This window comes from Erythranthe guttata, chromosome 2, assembly GCF_056151865.1.
Source record: "Erythranthe guttata isolate IM_541 chromosome 2, IM_541, whole genome shotgun sequence".
Taxonomy (NCBI): Eukaryota; Viridiplantae; Streptophyta; class Magnoliopsida; order Lamiales; family Phrymaceae; genus Erythranthe; species Erythranthe guttata.
The window spans coordinates 3,729,620-3,744,417 of record NC_142534.1 but is presented as its reverse complement, the minus strand read 5'-3'; the positions used below and the strand labels follow the sequence as shown (position 1 = coordinate 3,744,417).

Genomic DNA, 14,798 nt, shown 5'->3' with positions numbered 1-14,798 from the left:
CAATATAAACTCACCACTCCATCATTTCATTTCACTCACCATCTAAAAAAACACATTATGCAGTCAAAATAGAAAAAAAAAGAGTGCATGCACAACATGCAGCCCCTAACAGAGGATCCCGCGAGGCGGGGCTGCGGCCACAAAGAGAATAACGAGGGGCCAAAGCGAAATGGTCAAGGCCTTGACTGAGAGGAACAACTGGAAAATGTTCCGGGAGTACTCTCAGGCTGAGGTTTTACGTATTTGTTCCTATTTCGGAATAACTACACTGGTCCTCAAAAACTGCATCTCTCTACACAGGCGAAAAAGCAAAGCTGCAATAGATCAACACTAGGGTTTTCGTTTTCGTTTTTCTTTCAGTTCCTAGGGTTAAAGGGAACTAGTATTTGTTGTAATAGATGTATTGTATGTACTGAGATGTATACATCTCTAGGTACAATTAGTTATATATTCAATAGAAGAACCATAGATACTTCTCTTCATTTCCTTGTCCAAAATTCAACTACACTTGAGATTCACAAAATCAATATACAATTACCTATAGTAATTAAATTATGATAGAGCGAGCCGACAATGCACTAATATTGCGCATTGCGCTAATATTGCTTAATACAACTAAAAACATACTTCTTCCACCATTCTAATTTACACTATTATAATCCACTCTTCGAAATCAAGAAAAAAAATTATTTGTACCAAAAATCTCTAGCATGCTAACCTAAGAAGTTGTTGGTTATAGAAAAAAAATATATACCGATAAATGAAAATAAAATAAAAGAGACCAAATAAAATAACTTCAATCGCTCCAAACTCACACAAAAAATGCACATAACAAGATATTCTATATGCACAAATTCTGCAGCAATCAACTTGACACAAAATGATCACAGTTTTCTGTTTTTACATTCTCGTGATACTATTTTTTCAGCAACTCTTGCTCAACTTGTATGAGAAGACCAAGAAATGAATTGCGCAAAAGGTGATAAAGAAATGCACTAACCTTATCATAATTAATAACCCAACTCATTCCCTTTCTTTATCTTCTTCTCCAGCTCATTTCTTTCATTATTAATAAAAAAATGGCTACCAATAACGTACATCAATAACCTAAGACAGTTATCTTGCACGTAAGAAGAGTATAACGAGGGCACAAAGTGAAACGGTGAGGGCTCTGTCTGAGAGGAACAACTGGAATACGTTCCGGTGGTACTCTCAGGCAGAGGTTTTACGTATTTGTTTCAATTTCGGAATAACTACACTGGCACTCAAAAACTGCATCTCTCTACACAGCTGCAATAGATCAACAGTAGGGTTTCCGTTTTTCTTTTCCTTTTTTTTTTCAGTTCCTAGGTTTAAAGGGAAGCTAGCAAAATTAAGATATAGCGGGAAATGCACTAATATTGCACATTGCGCTAATATTGCACAGTTCAACTAATTTACATTATTACAATTCAGTCTTCAGACCCTTCACAATCAAGAAACGAAATCATTCGTACCAAACACCACTATCTAGCAGCTTGTTAACCTAGACTACAAGTGTTATACAAGCAAAATATGACAATCACTACCAATTAAATACTAATTCAAATTATCTTGGTTACTCTGTTTGGAGTTAATATTATCACAGCTTCGTTCACCTAGAATTCCCAAATCGATCTTCCAATTTGTTTTCTCTCGACATTTCTATTTACGCAACCACGTGCTAGGTTATTCTATATCAGTATCTCTAACAGAGGAGTTGCCAAAATCATACGCTAATGAATCATATCCTAAGATTGTTTTGTACACAAATAATAAGTTAATCTTACAAGCAATCTAACAAAGTCATGAGAATATCAAGAAGACGTACCTATAGATCATCAAATTCATTCAAGAAAAGGCAAATGTGTGGTAATTTTTACTACGGAATTTCTTGATGCTAGCTGCTACAAAGGATTCGATGTAGGCATTATTTTTTTTATTTTTTTTTTAGAGAGAGATGTAGGCATTATTTGAATGCTAAGAAGATATAGGCAAGAACTGGAAAACCTAGAATAAGTAATAATTACTACAATAAGTTTAGGTTACGTTTACGTTAATAAGTTCTCTTACATTTCTAAATGGTTTTTTTGTTTTTTCTTTTTTTTTTTCTTTTTTTTTTTTTTTTTGGGTTTTCTCTCTCTCTTTTTTGTAATTTAACCTCATTAAGGACATATTACGAACTAATAAACGTTTGCATGTATGTACGTTTATCTATATTAGCGAATCAGATTTTGAGATATTCATGCTTTAGAGTCGTACCCGGGTTATTTCTACATTCCTCACTTCCTAGTACATCCTCTGTCCTTCTCATCAACAATGCCGAAAACCAGTTATTCATCGGTATTGACTTTGAATATCTGCACACCGTAAATCATATACAATTACCAACTGAATGAGAAAATTCAAATGTACAATCTTAGTATGTATGTTTTAGTAGAGAGGATCAAGAACTTACTAATCTTACATTCTGCTAACAGCTGTAAAATGAAATATTGTTAAACGAGGCAAAAAGACAGTTAAATAGAACAAAAGGTGAAACGAAAAACGGATATTATATTATAAATGTAATAGTTAGCCAAAAAAATAAAATTGAAAATTAAAAATCGAATCAATAATTGAAATCTCGTATATATTCCAATTCCTACAAAAACAATACAAAATTTGAAAAAAAAAATCAAAATAAAAAATGAAAAATATTATTCCAAAATAAAAATATTAAAAATTAATATATGTGGTTCGAATTAGAGGAAAATCAAAAATTTCGTTCTAATTTGCATCCTCATTCACAAAATCTCTTTAACTATAATTGTATTGCACAAAAAAGCATTATTCTTAATTGCAATAAAGTTCGGAAGTTAAGAACGGTCGGAGTTATCGGAAGATGACGGATTTTTTCCGACCGATAACATGTTGCATTTATTTATTTGTTTCCAATTATCTTTAAGTTTAAACTAAATAGCAATTAATACGTATAACCAATGATGATGCGTAAAGGATTTACGATTTACCCTAGCCAAAACTACGTGGCTGCGTGTCCCTAATGATCACGAGAGCTTATCGACATAAATGGTAAATTTAACGAACAACGTAAATACCGACCAACGGTTCATAGTTTAGGAGGCAAAAATATTATTTACCCTAATAATGATTGTTATTCCAACGGTCATTTATTTCTTATTTTCGTGATAAGGAATAATATCTTAATCAGTCGATATTTACCTACAAATATTTACAGTAAGAAGTAAAAAATGAGTAAAATTGTATAAGAAAATATTTACCTACAAATATTATATTTGACTGATATTAAGTCAAAATCATAGATTACTGTAAAACAAAATGTTATGATGTCTTCATGATTGTGACGTCATAATTAAATGAAATTAATAAAATCTGATCCTGCAAAGTTATCTTTGACTGCAAAATCAATATTTATGCATTACTATTCAAAACTCAAATCTGAGTCTGTAATATGATTTTAAATTATAAAATACATTCGTTTGAATTTTATAAAGAAAGTAAATAGAGTGAACATATATATTACGAGTCTGAATAGAATTTAATGAAAATCTATTTTATGGATTAAACGTAATTAAATAATAAGTACATTAAAAAAACAAATTAAAAGCAAAAGTTTATATAACATATAATTTAATCCAACCAAAAATGGGAAAAACTTAAATTGTATTGCTAAATGTTTAATGAAAATATTTTTAATAAAAAGAAAAAGAAAAAGAAAATCCCATTTCAGTATTTCAGTAAGTAAATCACTAAATCTGGAATACAGATATCAAGAATTGAAATCCAATACAGGAATAAGACTACACCTCAACCCTCATTTCACTCTATATAAACTCACCACTCTCCTTCATTTCATTTCACTCACCATGGAAAAAACACACACTGCAGTCAAAAAGAAAAAAAAAAAGAAAAAAAAAGAAAAAAAAACATTCTGCATTCTTGAAAAGAAATGGCGACTGACAATGCATTGAAAGTGGAAATGCTAGTAATGTACAAAGAGTGCATACACAACCATGCAGCCTCCAACAGAGGATTTCTCCTCGACGGCTGCGGCCTCTTCGAGGGCCCTAGCGGCACCACCACCGGGTCCCGCGAGGCCATGCTCTGTGCTGTCTGCGGCTGCCACCGCAACTTCCACCAGAGAGTCGTAGTGGAAATTCCGCAACACCACCGCTCCTCCTCCATCCGCCACCAACAATAACAACAACAACAGCCTCGCACCCCGACCAACAACAACAGCCCACTTTGCACCCCCACCAACCACAACAGCCCGCCTCGCACCCCCACCAACCACAACAGCCTGCCTCGCACCACCAGGAGGCAGCGGCAGAGGCACCATGATCATTCGCCGCGAACCAGCCTCTGCACCAGGCCGCTTCGCTCCCGAGCAGGCGGCGGTTCGTCGGCAGAGGCGGGCCCCACATCGACATGCGGAGGGCACTTCTGCTGCACCACAGGGAGTGCCACCTCAACATGGGGTGCGTGCCCCCCGCAGAAAGAGAATAACGAGGGCCCAAAGCGAAATGGTGAGGGCCTTGACTGGGAGGAACGACTGGAAAATGTTCCGGGAGTACTCTCAGGCTGAGGTTTTACGTATTTGTTCCGATTTCGGAATAACTACACTGGCCCTAAAAAACTGCATCTCTCTACACAGGCGAAAAAGAAAAGCTGAAATAGATCAACACTAGGGTTTTCGTTTTAGTTTTTTTTTTCGGTTCCTAGGTTTAAAGGGAACTAGAGTTTCTTGTGTAATAGATGCATTGTATGTGCTGAGATGTATACATCTCTGATTTACAATTCGTCTTTTTTTTTTTTTTTTAATTGAAGTAAGAGCTTCGGATCTCAACTTATTCATCCAACTGAAATTAGATCTTATCGTTTATATCGTTGGAAAAGTTGTAGAATCCGTTGCTAACGAACATTAATTAAGGTAGGAGTAAAACGGAAAGTACTTGTAGAGTACTAGTTATCTTACGTACTCTCTAACTCCTATAGACGACCAGGCCCGTTAATTTCTTGCCATCTAAGGTATTAAATAAATCGATTAAATATTTGCAGACCAAATTTTAGTGCCTTTTAACTCCGACGACGCGACAACCATTATTTCTTTGTGCATATGTCGAACTCTGAATAAAACCCTATTTAAGCTTCACTGATAGGGCTTCAGTAAATTTAAGCTTCGTGAGAACATGTATAAAAGGTTGCTATTTATAAGTTTCTGCCGCTTTTTAGTACACTGCTTATTCGTGTGCTTACCAAATCTTATACTGCAATCAGTTACCGTTATATTGATCGTACAAGATTTTTTCGGAATTTTCTTTGACGCAACTCATCAGTAAGTTATTTTGTTTTCTTTCTAAAAGTTGTCTCTAGACAGTCATTAATGTAGTGTACGAAAATTGACGAGGCGACTCTAAATGACCGGAAAATGTGTAATAATCAGTTAGCTAAGATCTAAGACCGCATAATTTATAACGTGTTCTGGGAGATAACATGTCAATTAATATCCCCATGCATGCAATCATATAACACGGAAGATGAGGACACCTTACGACTGTAAGGGTTATAATTAAATTCATTTATATAACGCGTTCAACTTTTTGCAAAATAAACTAACAAAAGGTAAAGTCATTTATAGAAGCCGATTCTTACTTCGGTAGTATTTTCACCATACACAAGTTATATTGCCATTTAAAGAAAGAAAAAATGCTGACTTGAATCGACGATATGGAAATTCACTTTTAACAAATCTATATTAAAACTGGGAATAAAAGATAGAATGATAAGAAAGCAAACCTGCACAAACGGGAGCAGGACTGAATAACAACTTCATTAGGAGCTCGCCTGAAGTATCTAGCTCAAGAAGCAGTACAAAATGAACATGAAAATCTCGTAGTTATGAAAGAGCACATATAGAAACTGATATGAGTACGACGACTAATGTTAAATTAACTAATTAACTTTTAATTGGTTGGAGTAGGAAGAGTCAATTTACGTATACTACACGCATATTTATTCAACTGGCAGTATTATATCCATGTTCTTTGGCTTACAACAACCCAGCTTGTTTCACATAAATCATCAATGGATTTTAAGTTAATCACTCTCTTTAATATACATATTTCCAGCCAACAAATTCTATCTTAACATATATAAAGATTACCAACATATAAAACTCTAAAGAAAAACTTGTCCCAACAAAAATGCGTAAGGTTTTCTACTTGAATTCGAATACAAATATGTGTAATATAAAAATATATCTATAATCCTCCAGTTTTTGTATCAATCTCCACGTGTATGAACTTTAGTCAGGATGTGAGACTGAAATTTATTACGACTTCCTTTATAAGTTGAATTCACAGTATTATACTGCAGTCACCCTTATATTCATCGTATCAGATTTTCAAAATTTTCTTTCGACATAACTCAGTAAGTCATATTTACCGAGCTAGTACGACAACAAGGAGAATAAAATCGACGACCGCATAATTTATAACTGAATATGAATGCTTTTACGTGTTCTGGAAGATAATATATATATATATATATATATATATATATATATATATATATTAAAATATTCCCATGCATGCAATCATATAACACCAAAGACGAGGACACCACGTTTATGAGAAAGTTAAATATCCATGCTTTGGATTAGCGAAGAGATCAATTCGTTTGATGAGAAAAAATACATATAGAGGGTGATAGAAGTTGGATATCGACTAAGGTCAAACTAACTTTTAATCGGTCAGAGTACGAAGAGTCAATTTACGTGTACTACACGTAATAACCTTGATAATAGTCATTAGCATATTTACGGCAACTGCACAACCAACGAAAATTTAATCGTGTTAACAAGATTAAAGCATCTTGGTATGAGACAATTGATCGGATGCAAAGTCGATGAAAAATGTGTTTCAGTATAAATTAAAGTGAATTTGTATCCCTGTTTGTTTCATATAAATCATCGACAGATTTCAATTTAAGCTCTCCCTTCTGTACAGATATTTTCAGCCAACAAAATCTAAATATAGATACGACAAGATCACCAACATAGAAACTTCAGGAGAAAAAATAGTACCCAAAGTAACTGATGAGGTTTTTCGACTCGAGTTCAAATAAAAATATGCCTAATTCAATGATATTTTAGTTTCTATCTCCACGTGTATGAACTGAAGTTCCGGTGTAATTATGAGTTACATAAACCGAACCTTTCATCGATCCAACCATATATATGTTCCTATACTCGATTCCAGTTCTTAACTAGGATTTATACGAGACCGTGCTGGGTTAGCATAATATTTTGACAAGCTTCCGAAATCCCAAAACCTATAATCTACACAGCATTGTCGAGATCTAACGAAATAGTTAACCAAAATTACAGCCACAAACAACTTTCTTCACATTTGGAAATCATTAAATTACATACTCCAAAATTCGAAAAACACAACATACCTGCTCCAAATGGATGATCTAACAATTAATATTTGGCCGACTTATTAGCATCGATGAGCTGATCTCGTGCTTTACCAAAGATAATAAGTATATATTGATCGAAAAAAAATCTTCCAAATTCCACAAAAATCAACTGCATTAGTAAAATAAGCATTAATACAACGAATCGCTTAATTGGAAATACTTTGTAAATAACTTAACAAACTAAGTGGACGACGACCGCAAACGACCTCCACTTCGATTGTTAAATTCATCACATACTTCTCAACAGAAAAACGAAAATCACGTAAACTAGTAAACGAATGAGAAACTCCATTATGCAAATAATTCTACGAAAACTAGTTAACGGATCAAGAACACATTTTTCAACAAATAAATACTAGGACAAATGGAAAAATGTTGAGTTTTGTGTATTTACTCTTTTACCCCCACACCCATTTTCTCTACAAACACTCCTCTGCTACGGATTCTGAAACTTGTGATTCTAGCTGGGATATTGATTTTTAACAATTTGAGATAACATAACACGAATTTACGAACAGAGAAACAATCGCACTCGATCAAATCTGCAGCGGGTGGGGATAAAAACAAAATTGATTTTGAATCAGAGAGAGTTTTGTGGGGGGAGGGAGGATTTTGCAAGCAAATGCCCATTTCCTCTAATTCACAAGTTTAATTTCATGTTTGTTAGGAATTCAAAATTGAAATTGGGGATAGAAAAGAGGAAAATTAAATTAGGGGTGTGGGTAGGGTTAGAAATCGGAACGCAGGTCGATCAAAAATCGTGTTTTTATTAATTAATTTATTTTTTAATTTTTTGTTCTACTGGTATACACACACAAGCACACCAATTTCATGTTCAGAATCAGAATCATCAGAACCAAAGAAAACACACACACACACTCCACACTCACACACAGCAGCTCTGGAATATATATCTTCACATATGGGAAGTTGCGATTCAGTGCGCCGTTCCATCAGGAGCATCACCCAATATCATCCGATCATCTCCAAATGGTATGAAATTGAGTATACCATCTCCATATATGTATGTATCTGTATGTATACATTTGAAAATTTTGAGTAATTTGATGTTAATTAAGCAATCGAGATGGTCTTATTCTCTAACCGCCGTTAGATATCTACCTACGGTGAAATTAATCGAGCTCATAGTTTGGGGAAACAATAATAATGGGTTCAATATATATATATATATATATATATATATATATATATATATATATATATATATATATATATATATATATATATATATATATATATATATAGAAATTGGAAAATGTTGAAGGGGGAAGGTGTTGGTTTTTGTTTTTCTGTTTTGTAATGTATCGGAAGTGTTCGTATTTTTTCGTTTGCCTTTTTATTTTATCCTTGCTGAACAAGGTTACTACTTACAGGATGTGCTGGCTACACATATACCGAGATCGTCGACGCAGTTTTCAGGAAATTTTATTATGCGGTTCAGGTTAGCAAATAAAATTTTAAGATGCGGTTCGGGAAATTTTAAGATGCTAGTTTATTGGAGTTGATGTTGTTGATCTGAAATTTTATTAAACTAGTTGCCATGCTAAGAGGTTTTATTTTTGGATATATTATTCACCGTAAGCTCGTGCAATGTATTGTAAGATGAAAGAGACTAATTAGTTAAATTGTTACGTATCTTGTTGAACGGGGCTCATGGGTGCATGCAAGAGCTTTTATGCAACCTTTTTATGTTGCATTTCGATATTGTGGACACCCCCCCCCCCCCAACTTTTGTTCCGCATCTACTAATATCGTTTTCATGAGTACGTAGTATGTTTAAGATGCAAACATGAAAACCCGTTATATCTACGCTAGCGTGCTGTTAGATTTGACTCAACACTTAAAAAACATTATTAATTTTGTTTTACTTTTCTTGAATAAGGTTAGGTTCATTTTTTTTCCATGTTAGATCTTAGGATTTTCATTTTTCCTTCCAGAGAGTAATATAAACGGCAGCGTTGAAGTAATCCATTGGTAAAACTGACATGTGATGGTTTACGAAGTATATAATCATTTATCCTAAGAAACCTTATGAGCTTAATTATGCCAATGAAGGTGATTTGTATTGGTGATTATTTTGAATTACTCTGATAGTCAGATCTACGATATTTAGCAATTCAAGTAATCCGTTTCTGTTGGATTGTGTAATGATAAGAGTGGTCAACTTTTTTATTTACGTAATGATAGTAAGTAACGAGGTAGGTAAATATATTATTTTGCTCGCATTATGGTAATTTGGGTAATATTATTGTGGTAAAATTATGTTAATATTTTGAATTTCGTAGACCTGACAAGGCAAACGCCACGTGTCGTGTCCTTGCAATTACTGATTGTCTTATTAGTCTGGATTAGCATTAATTACCACCTTCTTTTCTTTCTTTCATGACTAATAAATTTCAGGGTTATCTGCAGAGAACACGATATTCTTTTCTCAATTTCACAAGGGGAGCCTTTGTTCTTGCCTTTGTTCTTGCCATTGCTCGTTCAGTAATCAAAGGTGAGTTGAAATGGTTCTTATTCATACCCTTTTCTTTTTTACTAGATCAAGTCTATACGTCGTTATTCCTTTTTGTTGTGCGAGCTGTACTCTGATGTCTTGTAAATTGGTTTATTTTACCCTTAATTCGTCATTTGAATTTTTTCAGATCAACTTCTCTTAAAAAAAAAGTTTCATTTGGTTTGACTTTTTGATGGTATCAATTGAATGAATTTTCTTTTTGAAGATAATAACTAGATATTCCGGAAAAAGAAGTGTTGGATGAAGTAGTTTATTTACCCTAATTTTTATATAATTCAACATATCGTTCGAATAAATGGTGCAGCAGTTAGATGCATTTGTATGTATGTTTATTCGAAATGAATAATAGCTCAGGCAATTGCTTACACTCAAAATTTGTGAATGGAAGCATAAAAGGAAAAAAAATTAAATGAGAATACAGCCTTAAATTCACATTTTACTGTATTTTTAAATGGTTGTATCTAAATTTTAAAAGAAGATCTTGGAGGACCTTTTTCAGATTGCATTTTTCCCGTTTTGGTGAAGTATTCATGTCACAAGATAAAGATAGAAAATGATTTTCAGCAGTAATGATTCCTTATTTCGGAATTGAAAATTGTTGCTATATTTCAGCAAACAATTACTTTACATTTTAAGAACAATAGTCAGTTGTTTTAAGTTTATTAGATGTTAGCCTGATTTACGGTATGGTTTCACATATAAGTTAAAAATTTGCGCAGGGTGAAATAGATTCTAAATTTTCATCATATCAGAATTATCATCGATCTGACTTTGATTAAATCTAACGTGTGTGTCACGTTCGAATGTTCCAGAGTTACTTCTACTTTACGTGGTGAAGTTCTTCCGTCCAATAAACGTCCATTCGTCACTGTGTTTGCTGCTTCATCGATCAAGTTTGCAGAAGGTGCCTTTTTATTTCAATCTCTTACTTCTCTCATTGAGTTCAATTCATTTTTTGTTCTTAATTTTATATTGTTTTGTGGGTGGCTTTGTTGCAACTAATACTTGTTGTTTTAGTGTTTACGAGTCAGATTTATGAACTGTGAAGTAATACTGTAGTTGAGTGAAATATTCTATCGATTCTCTATTTCTTATGAATTCCATGCATGCACTTTCAATAATAATAATTGAATGCCAACAAATCATATCTTATGAAAGCAAAGCACTAGGACAATTACTGATTCTTGTTTATAGATAATAAGATATTTACGGCGAGGCTAATAAAGATGTTTAAATAGTGAGGCTTATATAATTTGCATTGGTAGTTTAATAGCTCTCTTTTTATACGAGGTATTAGTTTTTTCATGACATGAGTGTAATTTCAGTATACTGTAATCTTTATTTCAAGTTCCACGTAACAAAGCAAAATGAAAATTTGGCCTTCCGCACAAAAATCCTCTTACAATTAATTTCCAGACTTAAACTCCCCTTTATCCCAAGTTTCAAACAAACTATGATTTCTTTTTTAGTTTTTTTTAAAACCCTCTGGAATTCTTAGTTCATGCATTTTGGCATAAAAGAGTAAGATGTTCAACCTTATCACTACAAAGATACGAAGATTAAAAAATAGTTAATTAATTTGAACAGAAACAACAAAGATAGGAAATACAGATAAATTTTTATGTCATTGGTTGGTGTATAGTTTCAAATTTTATTTCTTTAAACATCTCTTAATTAACGCATATGCATTTATTTAAGTGTTTATCTTGGAAATAGTTAGTATTTGGTAAAGCTTGACAAAAACTTCGGAACCCTATACTTTACGAGTGATCTTAACATTTGTCATAATAGTAAGTAGTCTAAACACTTCTATTGTGTGAATTTCATTTTGGTATGTGAACTATTTGCGCAATATTTGCACATTGGTAGTTGATACATTAGATATATTCAGGCCCTTGATATTAATGCTTAGTTTCATGCTATTGCTCAATTTGCTTCGAAGTCATCCTGAAGAGATTGAGGCACGTGGACAATTTCTTAGGACATTTAATAGTCGATCTTTTGTGCTATGATTATGTGTTATTACTGTTTTGTTTTTACTCAAGGAAAAGAAGTCTTTTGAGGATTGTTTTAGCATGTGTTGATGAACTCTATTGATTTAGCTGAATACAAATAATAGCTTTTGAAAGTATAGTTTTTAAGGGTTTTAATACTTACAACCAACTTTCTTAATGGTAAAAACAGTTTCTTGATAGTTACAACTAAAATGTTTAATACTAGTAAATACATATATATGTTTTTTTTTGGTTTATGAGTTGGGATTTTAGTTGTTTTCTTGGTTTTAACAAAAAAAATTATATATATATATATATATATATATATATATATATATATATATATATATATATATATATATATATATATATATATATGTGTGTGTGTGTGTGTGTGTGTGTGTGTGTGTGTTTGTGCATACATGGTGCAGTTTGCATAATGCAAACTGCACCATGTATGCACGCATATATCACACGTTAAGTGAATGCTTTACACTTGTCTGTCTCTCTCTTCTTTTCATCACATGTTTCTAAAACTGCATGCAATCGGTTTTGCTGTAGATCCTTAGTTCTTAATGGCTGACCGATCGGGTAAACCAAGAAAGAGGTCAAGGGAATGTCGATCTTCTTCTTCTTCTTCTTCTAAGGAGCTTCTAGTTATTGGAGATGCTGACAGACTGAGCAGATTACCTCAAGAAATTCAGAGCGATATCTTATGCTTACTCCCAATAACCGATGCAGCAAAAGTAGGCTTGTTGTCCAAAACATGGAGGAGCACATGGCTTTCTCTGCCTAAACTTGCTTTCGATTACCGCACATTTCCCGAAATGGAAAAGAAAGTAAAATTCATCGATCAAACGCTCGCTCGCCACAGCAAGTCCAGTGTTAAAACGTTTGAACTCCATCTCGTTCCTTTAATCAAGATTGCGTGGATGAAATTCGCCACACGGCATAATGTAGAAAAGCTCGTTCTTTATGGGGAGATAAAAAAGAATAAATACCTTCCCGATTGTATATTTACATGTCGGTCGCTTGTCAAATTGGATTTGGCTTTACATGGTCATGTCCTCACTTTCCCTGAAACTGTTTCACTCCCTAACCTTCGAAAGCTAAAGCTTAAACACTTAGTGCTGTACGAGCCAGAGTTGAGCCAAGATCCGTTCTCGATATTTCCTGCACTAGAGAAGTTATCGATTTTCCACTGCACTATTCACTACACCGAAATCTTGTCCGTTTCTTCTTTGAGGTTAATACATTTCACAATGGGTAGCTGTCTCAGGAATCAAAGCTGCTCGGTCAGGCTTCGAGCGCCATCTCTTTCTAAATTCATATATATCAGTGATGATTTAGAACCTCCAGTTGAGTTAGAAATCCCTCCACATGCATTTCAATTGGTTATTAACAGTGAAAATGCTTACACGAGGAGTAATAGCACTTACGACGTGGGTCGATCAGTAATCAAAGCCACTCGGGACCTTCTCAAGTGTAAAGCTGTTGAACTAAGCCATTGGTTCATTGAGGTAAAGTTTGTTGTATGTGCAAAAAAATCATGCATCATAAATCTTGTTCTTTTGCACTGTCATAAATCTTTTTTTTTCTTACAGTATCTTTACATGGCTCGTGATCTGTGGAGGCAGACGCCTTTTGCTCTGCTCCATGACTTGGTGATTTTGGACACGAGTTTATGGCCGACAAACGAGCACATTAAAACGTTGATGGTGCTCCTTTCGAGATGCCCAAACCTCACTAAACTCTCTGTTAGAATTGCGGTAAAAAAAAGCTTATCCTTTTACATCTGATATGAATTTGTGATAGCAGTTTGTTGTTTTAGTTTTGAAGCGCGTTTTTTTTCTTCTTCTTTTCTTTTGACAGCCTTCACAAAGAGAAGCTCTTCAGTTGCCCAATGTGGAATTTTTAGTAGATTTTGATACTGGGGTTGATTTCCGTTGCTTGGACGACGTTTGTATCAAGAATTTTGGAGGAGAAGCGATCGAGAGGATGCTTGTGAGGTATTTGCTTGCTAATTCAAGTGACTTAACTTTGATGACGATTTTCATGAACGATGTTATGGCAAATGGCATGCTTTCGAAGATATCCGAGATTCTTGGATATGAGAAATCCTCCCCATATGCTGATGTCATATTCAACTAGTTTAATCTATGCATTGCGCGTAAGTCCCTTTCTCTCTCTATCTGATATGCACACAGATGCGACAACGTATGCACACAGAATGCGCACACACATACACATATATGCACATAGACGCGCACGCACACACACACACGACATTAGCTGAATCTTTCAGCGACACTTTCCTTCTCAGTTTTTGCTTTGTACTTTTGTTATGCTAGCGCAGAACGAGAGCAGCAGAAGAAATGAAGCAAGATTTTTCAAGAGAAGGCTTTTATTCGTATTCTTGAGCTAAATGCACGGACCAATCGCGTCTCCGCATGCAGTTTTATTTTGTCGCAACAGTCGAATTAGTTAGTCAGGGTTGAGTGAAATAGGTTTAATAGGGTTGTCGACGGAAGTACAAGCAAGATTTCGGTTAGTAAAAGCTATATGTTCTTTCCTTCTTGTGTTGTAGAAACCCGAGGGTTGTCGGTAATACGCATGTATTGATTTTGATATAACTCCTTCAGTTAAATCTCCTTAACTAAAGTAATTTGATTCATTGTTGATTCCTTAATAGATGCCGCATTCAGGGTGTGCTCGAATTGTGCATCTTAATATATATCTACCAA

The 14,798-nt window shown here is 34.1% G+C and overlaps 1 protein-coding gene and 1 long non-coding RNA gene across 5 annotated transcripts in view; one reads left to right on the top strand and one right to left on the bottom strand.

The window, feature by feature from the left end:
* The window catches only part of LOC105970024 (uncharacterized), a 27,758-nt gene extending 19,062 nt beyond the window's left edge, over positions 1 to 8,696 (bottom strand). Inside the window, exons 1-5 of the long non-coding RNA XR_016034231.1 lie at positions 8,412 to 8,696; positions 7,498 to 7,630; positions 5,836 to 5,892; positions 2,477 to 2,498; positions 2,281 to 2,378 (exon numbers count right to left, since the gene is read on the bottom strand). This is a non-coding gene — a long non-coding RNA (uncharacterized LOC105970024). The remainder of the gene's footprint in view (positions 1 to 2,280; positions 2,379 to 2,476; positions 2,499 to 5,835; positions 5,893 to 7,497; positions 7,631 to 8,411) is intronic.
* LOC105970210 (putative F-box/FBD/LRR-repeat protein At1g78760) lies at positions 8,374 to 14,798 on the top strand. 4 transcript variants are annotated; one of them, XR_016034227.1, is made up of 9 exons: positions 8,374 to 8,514; positions 8,916 to 8,983; positions 9,955 to 10,039; positions 10,873 to 10,964; positions 12,616 to 13,574; positions 13,659 to 13,823; positions 13,927 to 14,224; positions 14,411 to 14,574; positions 14,642 to 14,798. XR_016034227.1 is itself a non-coding variant. In XM_088825247.1 (8 exons), exons 5-7 carry the CDS (start codon positions 12,630 to 12,632, stop codon positions 14,203 to 14,205), a joined length of 1,389 nt encoding a protein of 462 aa, XP_088681373.1. In that variant the 5' UTR covers positions 8,374 to 8,514; positions 8,916 to 8,983; positions 9,955 to 10,039; positions 10,873 to 10,964; positions 12,616 to 12,629; the 3' UTR covers positions 14,206 to 14,224; positions 14,411 to 14,798. The 4 variants fall into 4 exon arrangements, 2 of the variants coding, with proteins under 2 accessions (XP_088681373.1, XP_088681384.1); XR_016034230.1 differs by having other exon boundaries at positions 14,406 to 14,574; XM_088825247.1 differs by having other exon boundaries at positions 14,411 to 14,798.